The 8537-nt window shown below is 36.6% G+C and overlaps 1 protein-coding gene across 1 annotated transcript; it reads right to left on the reverse strand.

Moving 5' to 3' along the window:
- Positions 1 to 6562: 6562 nt before the first annotated feature.
- On the reverse strand, positions 6563 to 8450 carry LOC114239437 (uncharacterized). Its single transcript, XM_028169628.2, has 2 exons — positions 7822 to 8450; positions 6563 to 7732 (listed from the first exon to the last, which is right to left on the reverse strand). The coding sequence occupies exons 1-2, from the start codon at positions 8142 to 8144 to the stop codon at positions 7672 to 7674; spliced, it is 384 nt and encodes a 127-aa protein (XP_028025429.1). The 5' UTR covers positions 8145 to 8450; the 3' UTR covers positions 6563 to 7671.
- Between the last annotated feature and the right edge of the window lie 87 nt (positions 8451 to 8537).

Raw genomic sequence — 8537 nt, forward strand, 5'->3', positions numbered from 1 at the left:
GTTGCCATATCTTGTAATCTAACGGATTCAAATCTGGACTGGAGGAGGGCCAGTCTTCGTGCCGGATGAAGTCGATTTCACGCGCCGCCAGCCAGTCTTGTGTGCTCTTCGCTCTATGAGCTGGCGCCGAATCTTGTTGGAATACCCAGTGCCTGTTATTGAACATGGTATGAGAAACAGGTCCCACAAGGTTCGTCAGGACTGTATTTTGATACACAACTGCATTCATTTTTACACCTTTCTCACAAAAATGTACCTCTGTTAAGCCCCAATAAGAAACTCCCAACCATACCATGAGCGAGGATGGAAAATGACCTCGTTGGACACGCGGAATACGTTTGCTCGCTTCTTCACTACTGTGTGCGTACACCTTATCATTTTGTTTGTTGTAGCTCTCTTCTACGGTAAAAAATTTTTCATCCGAAAAAAGAATTTCCCGATATTTTTTTCCCGCGTACCGCTTCAACAAAGCGCGGCGTCTCTTCAGTCTCAGGTCCATTAGACGAGCATTCAAACGATGTCCTGTTTTTTTTCGATATGCCCGAAGCCCTAAGTCTTCATTTAACACCCTTTTCACCGTGGTTCTGCTTAACCCCATCTGAAGGGCCAAAAGTTTCTGCTTACGTTTGGGATTTCTTTGAATTCGCGCCTTCACAGCTTTTATCACTGCTGGAGTCCTAACAGACCGAGGGCGACCACTTCTTGACCTGTCATCTACACTAGAGTCTTCATTGTATCGTTTGATGGTACGATAAACGAATCTTTTGGTTATATTCAAATTTTTCAGTATGTTAAAAATTTGAATTGGCGCGTAACCGCAACGATGCAACGCAATAACTGCAACACGGTCTTCTTTAAGCGTCCACTCCATATTTAAAAATGAGTAAAATTCTAAAAGTATACATTTTTATTTTCATGAACAATTCGAAATTCGAATTCAATAAACTTATTTGTGGCCAGCATTCTAAAAGAAAAGTTTTTACTGTGTGACAATACTTATGACCTGACTAAGTAGTTATATAAAAATGAATTGCTGTTCGTTAGTCTCGCTAATACTCGAGAACGGCTGGACCGATTTGGCTAATTTTGGTCTTGAATTATTCGTGAAAGTCCAGAGAAGGTTTAAAAGGTGAATAAATATGAAAATGCTCGGAATTATACAATAACAAACAATTTTGTTTTTCTTTTGATGTGTCCCCCGTAGGACGGATTCCTTTTTCTGTTTTAAGTTTATTTTATACAAAAGTATAAAATAAATAATTAATTAATGATTGAGGCACTACGAAGTCTGCCGGGTTAGCTAGTTTATTACTAAAGTTTCGCGGGCCATCCGTTACTGACGAAATGTTTAGTGAATGTAAAAACAGCATGTACTTAATAAGCGGGTATGAAAAAAAAAACATTTTTTATGAAACCTGAAAAACATTCGCTAACGACCACTCCTGAATGTGTCATGTAATGTGACACAATTAATCGCATTATTAAACACTAGCGGCCCGCCCCGGCTTCGCTTGGGAAGTAGCGCTCGCTATGTAAAGAATTTTAGGTAATTTTTTTACACATTGGGTTACATTATTGAAGTTTCAGTAAGGATCCCTCATTTTTTTTAAAATAAAATAAATATAGCCTATGTCACCCGGGGATAGCATAGCTTTCCAACAATGGAAGATTTTTTTAAATCGGTTCAGTAGTTTCGGAGCCTATTCAATACAAACAAACAAACAAATCTTTTCTCTTTATAATATTAGTATAGATATAGATTTGGAACATTAGTATTAAGCTTTAAAAAATATATCGGACAGATAAACGCGATTTGTGATTTTGTTTTATAGTATGTACGTTAAATATAGTAGACTTTTTTTACTACTTATCGCCTATCTTTTAGTGTGACATTTTCCCAAAATTGTCATACAGAAAGGGTTGTTCAATGATACAAAGCCATTTGTTTTAGGTACGTGTCTTCGCGGGTTTGTTTGACCATTTAGCGGCTGTCTAACAGGTTTGATACTTTAATTACATAATATTAATACAACATAATAACATATGATTAAATTACACTATACATATACTTTAAATTAATTATTAAAATAATATAAGTCCGTATTGTTCATTAAACATCATTACATATCATTACTTTTTATTTATGAGTCCAACTAGTTTGACTTCTAAATATTAGTGCCCCAAATCACAAATGTGTTGAGAAAATAAATACCGGTGCGCCTCACTTGGAGTAGCTATTTCACGTTCAATCTAAAGTCTTAATTTAGGTCTCCACTGACGTAACGATCGTATCGTGTAATACGTCGTAATAATGTAAGCAAACAGTTTAATTTGTAAAGTATTTTCGGAGGCTCCAATACATTGATCGATCGGGAGACGTAATTCTATTACTGCCAATGAAGTATTCAATAAAATAGCTACATAATTCTGGAGATGGGATGTGGTTGTATAGTACGTTCAAAATCGAAAATTATTTAATTCTAAGTCTATGTGTACTTCAAACTTCAGACTTGTTCTTTCTCGTTTTCAATTTTTGGGCAAAAATGAAAGCTACTGTTCACCGCGGAAAAACATTCTTTTCAATGGCACCCAGGTTCCAAGATTTTCAAATCATGAACACTACTACACGGAAGGCTATGCATAATTAAAAGTAATTGTACAATTTGAACTCGCCTTATTTTGTCACTATATTATTGTGATGTTTCGAATACTTTTCAGTTTTCGTTGTCACGGGCGAGTTCGGAAATAATATAAATATTAAAGAAATACAATAAAACAAATACAAACAAATAATATATATACAATAAAAATATAGTATGAATATAATAATATAGTATTTGTGCTTGTGAAACATTGAAGATCGTCAGTGTTATTGGAGTATTTATTCGTTACTATCCTAATGGGACAACTTTTGAATGTAGGTCTACATTCTCAGAGCAGCTTTACAACAGTTCCGCTAACGTCTAAAGGACGATGCTAAAAGGATTACGCTAACTCGATTTAAAGTTTCTAACCGACGCAGCGCCGAGAAACCTTGGAAATTGCAATATATGTATGTACAAGAGTGATAATCTATGAACTACTGTACATTGTTACACCTATATTGTACTTTTACGACTACGATGGTTAATCGTTATTGCGTTTAATTCCAAAAAGTCAAAAATAAACTATAGTATCATTGCATTTCGTCGTAACTTTAATATTAATATGGTAACAAAAAAAAGGGTGCGTGTACTTATGTACGCGCGTAAGAAGTAACACTTTATTTTTATTAAATTTATTTCTTTTTATATTAAATAATTAATAATAAATATTTAACGTTAATAATTTAAAAAATGAATGCTAATAATACTTTTTTTTACTAGTGTACATGCGCGAAAGTTCACCTGCGGCTATATTCAGAATCGCCAAGTTACGTCGGTCGTATTGTAATGAGCGATTTAGTGGGCAACTTCATTTCTGTTAATTTTGTGTCACGGTGCGCGCGCATCGTAAAATTTCACTCTCATCAATTTTTCATAACGCGCCTAAAGAAGTATAACTTCAAAAATTCTGCAACATTACTTAAATGCTGGTTGATAAAAAGAACACCTGAAAAAAACATTAAATTATGGAATTTGTATCTTAATTATCGTATCAATAAAGCGATTAATCATTCGCAAAATTTCCGATGAAAAACCTCGAGGCGTGTGTCACGGAAATTTCCTATTATTCTTTCTCTTGATAAATTACTATCAGTGCATTCTGGGTTACATGACGCGGTTGGCAGATCGATTGCTGATATGCTCACGTATTGTAAACGTTATCAGTTTATCAACTATGACGAGTTTAATTACGTTGTTAAAACTATTATACTTTTACGATTTAATCTTGCGTTTTCTTTATTTATCATTACATCAAGACCCTAATACTAAAAGTAATAAATAGTTCGTGCGTGAAATGAAACGTAACAACCAAGAAATATTTTTTATAGAAAAACACGACAGTAGTTAGCATAAAATTCAAATGCCGACGTACTAAATCTTAGTCGCCTGTAACCACGAAAACTGCAAAATATTGGGTACGCCGAAAATAATATCGAGGATTGAAACGCTGTTTGGCTTTAGCGACATTTTTGCAGCTTTACAGAGCAGCCATTTAAAGTATAAAATTTGGAAAAAAATATCATAACAAAAAAACTCGTTCAGGTATGTGAATGGAGTAAACTTAATTGAAGTTCAATTAGAAACATCGAACTGTCGATGCTAATACCAAATAAAACGCACGTTTAATTACAAAGATAAATGTCACGTATTAAGCGAAATTCGCTTAAACCAAATACCCTGTCACCCCTCGATGTAATAACAATAAAAACTCGGGATTAAACTAAGTTATTTTCAATTATTTCTCTACGAATCGTTTTTTTTTCCTACCTAAGCTGATAGCCTTGAGAGACTATTTCAGCGGAACCTTAACTAGTAGGTGAGCTCACAGGGCTCAAACCTGACGACGTTGCTAACACGAACCCAAGCAAGAGCCGTGCTTCGCAGAATCTACTACCGGATCGAAAACCCGACCCACTGAGAAGATCCGGCGAGAAACTCAGTGGGCTGTGTCTGAGAGTTAATTTACTCGTCGAGCCCTTCGTCGCAAGCGACGGGTTCGACGAGAACGGTGACCGGTGCTTGAGGTACCTAAAAGCACCGTTAGTGGATCGGGAGGATCCAAAATGACGTGTTTGGGGCGACGTCGTCGACTGCTTTCCATTTTTTCCGCAGGATCGGGAATGTACGAATCGCGAAAACCGATTAAAATATAGGTAATACTTGTTTACATTGATTTAGTTTACAGCACTTTATGTCTTTATCAGCGACAAAGGCGTTTTAACATTCAAGCTGAAAGATAAGTAGTTTTATGTGGAAAATGTGTCATGTGTGATATATCTTCTTTCTTTTATACTCGTAGATAGGTTAGAAAATGTATCGTCGTGCCACATGAAATTGCTATAGATAGGTTAGAAAATGTGTCGTCGTCCCAAATGAAATTGCTGTCTTATAGATAGAACCGGAGAAACTCGACCCTCGGTAACGATTTTCGACATTTCCAAGGACACATTTTGGTATTCATATAGTTTAAAAAAAACTGTTAAAATTAAGTCGATAATTATTTAATATCTTAAAAACACTTAAATACCACGTGAGTTCTATGCTTTAGTAATTAGAAAATACGATAAACGCATACTAACCAGTACTCAAAGCATATTTTTGATTGCGTAAAAGAGGGAAAGACTCAACTAGTGAGTGTTACGATGTTACCGGAGTACCTAGACCTAACAACGTGAACGCTAACACCGTTAAGTCTAGGTTATAAAAGAAACCAAGCACTTTTAAAAAACATTAAATCTAATACGGTTGGCGAATCATTATATATTATAATTTTTGGTAGTTTTATTCATAATCTAGCATTTTATACTATTTATTATAACCACTAATTGTTAGGCGAATTTTATTAAACAAGATCTATCCTAGGAATTAGGATATAACTATACTGAGACCTTAGAACTCATATCTCAAGGTGGGTGGCGTATTTACGTTGTAGATGTCTATGGGCTCCAGTAACCAATTAACACCAGGTGGGCTGTGAGCTCGTCCACCCATCTAAGCAATAAAAAAAATATTCCAACTTAAAGTAGTCTACATTGAAGAATACAGTTCAAATTGATGTGCCGTGTTGCACAGCGTCACACAAAGTACACGGTAGGTACAACCAAGAACGTTCTGGAAAGGCGAACCCCTCTATTGATCGAACTCGCCTCTACAGTGTAGTTGAGTAGCATCAAGCATGACGCACGCTGCATACAAACCTCAGTAAAGTAATATACCTATAAAAATTAGTTTACACATAGTATTTTATTTTTTATTCGTTAAACTCTATTCGTAATTTTGAAGTAGGTACCTAAATGAAATTCGCGTTCTGTATATTTAGGTTATTTGTCAATCTGTTAATTGTCTTCCACAGTAATAAGAATTTATGATTAAATAAGTATTTTAATGACACAATCACACGAAAATGTTTTAGAAATCCGTCAAACGCAAAATCCGACCTTCCTTTTTTTTTTTTTTAACGCTGGCGAATCCATTTACGGATACCCGGTCGAGGGGGGACCTTCCGACTACCTATTTAAATTAGATCGATTGTAATTAACATAACAACCAAACAGCTCGCTAATCAATGGTCGTATTCATGTATAGGTTAATTTAATTGGAAATTTACCTAATAAGTGTATCAACCTTATTTGCACGTCGTCTGCCGAGAGTTTTGCAGTAATAATGAATCTTGATAAGTATAGGTTTGATCAATGACGGTTGTTCTATCTCATCTGAATTTAAATGTACTGAATAGTCGAATTATTTTTGTACCAACGCCAATCCAACACGTGGTCGCGGACGAATACTTGGCTGCAATCGTAGAAATAATTTAACTATAAATAAGACAAGTTCAAAGCCAAACTCGCTCAATATTAATTTTTTAAGTATCTTCAAAAACAACGTGAGTTCCAGTGACCTTGAATAAAACAGATGTGTCAGTTTTAAGCCATTTATTAAATATTATTACGATGTACATACAATCAGATCTTGGGAACTATGCTGCGTTTACATTCATAAAATAGAGACAGTTGTATTTACAAACGAATCCAAAAACTTATGTACAAACATCAGACGTAGACAATGACATGTAGTATACAAATGTAACAGAATTACATTACAGCACGACATTAAAATTTTGATAGAATTATTTATTATTTTAAAACATTATATGGCAGTCCAATTCAGGAATTTTAGAAAACAATTCTCTTATTTAAAAAATCGAACCTACGGCATCTCACAGATGTCACCATAAAAATTTAGACAATATTTCACTAAATATTTCAGTTAAACTGACAGATTTAAACTTCAACAAGGCTGGTTCCTGAACTTTAATTTAAAAACTTATACAAATCAAACAAAAACTGTTATACCGTTTTCACTGAACCGAGTCCGAACCCTGTTCAATCTAAATCATGCCTACCGCAAATATCGACAGTTTATTCATGTATATTAATTTATAAATTACTTAATACTTCACTTATTTAGTAAGTATGTATTAGATAAATATACCACTATTTCATACAAAATCATTTGTTTCATAAGTCAGCTACTAAATTTCTTGGCTTAATGGTGAATTTTGGTAACAAATCTTTGCATCTTTTTTTAATTATATTCAACAAATAATTTATATTTTTACGACGTAAAATAATTACTGAACGAACTTACGCATAACAAATCACAGATACCCCTCGCGAACTGCCATAAACTCTAAACGACCTTCGAAACGATGTCACACAATAAAACTTCAAGTCAAAGGCCTAACTAAACTAAACGCAGTCTTAAAATTCATACAACATACAGTCCTGTTACAATCTAATACTGAAAACCTGGTACGATAAAGACAGACATGCAGCAATCAAAGCAAGCAAACCGAAGTGTGACGGAAATTCCTGAAACTATCGTATTGATTTATTCAGACGGTAGGGTTTCCAGTTCACAACACGATAGGCGGTTAGTGAGCACATTCAATGGTCTACTCAACTCGGAATTCACTATCGGGAACATATCACAGATAGTGTGGCGGCGCTGGCGCGACGGTTCACCGTCACAGGTAGGGCACGCAAGCTCCGCACCGCGAGTGTCGCTCCGGTGACTCTGCGCGCGCCCTGCACACAATCACGCGTTAACTCATGAGCTCCTCTCTTCACGCCGCGACTCCGAGCGCCCAAGCGCCCGCTTCAACTTCTCCACCAACCTGCTGTGGAACTTCTCCTCGCGCGCTCCTCCCGGCGGACTACCCGAACCCTTGCTGGGGCTGTCTGGCGCCGCACGCAGCGAGACTCGCGAGTGAGGCGCGCGACAGTACGACAACGAGCGCATCGCCGGAGCGCTGCGGTGAGGACTGAGCCCTGCCGATCGTGGTGACAACGCCGGGCCTTCGGACCGTGACTCCGATATTTTCCGCACCCTGCCTCCCACGTTGAACCCCGCCTTCTCCGCCGATTCTGAGGCTCGACGGGACCTTTGAGAGTTGTATATGTCCCAATCGTTCTTCACTACTGGCATCATGAACGCCATCTCGGCGAAGGTGGCGGTGACTCTTTTGTTGGAACGTTTTTAGAGAAATTGCCTCCGCTGAGACGAAACAAAATATGTTCGCGTAAATTAGCTTTACGATCAATAATGATTTTAATTTTCTTTTTCACTGAATGCCTATATTTCAGGAAAATTTCAGGTTTCTGTAGAAATTTATAGGTCAAACTTGAGTTTTCTTGGATTAAGCAAATATTACTGTGTAAGCTGCGGCTTTCACTTCAATGTCACATTCACTGAACCGCTTAGGCTATATGTTCACCCTAGGACGAATTACAGTAGAATGAGGTATTCGTGAAAAGACACCCTGAATATAAAGAAAATAGTGGCGCTACTGTCGATGCGGTTATAAAAGGAAACTGCCGGGTAATAGTCCCA

Source organism: Bombyx mandarina, chromosome 18, assembly GCF_030267445.1.
Source record: "Bombyx mandarina strain Sakado chromosome 18, ASM3026744v2".
NCBI lineage: Eukaryota > Metazoa > Arthropoda > Insecta > Lepidoptera > Bombycidae > Bombyx > Bombyx mandarina.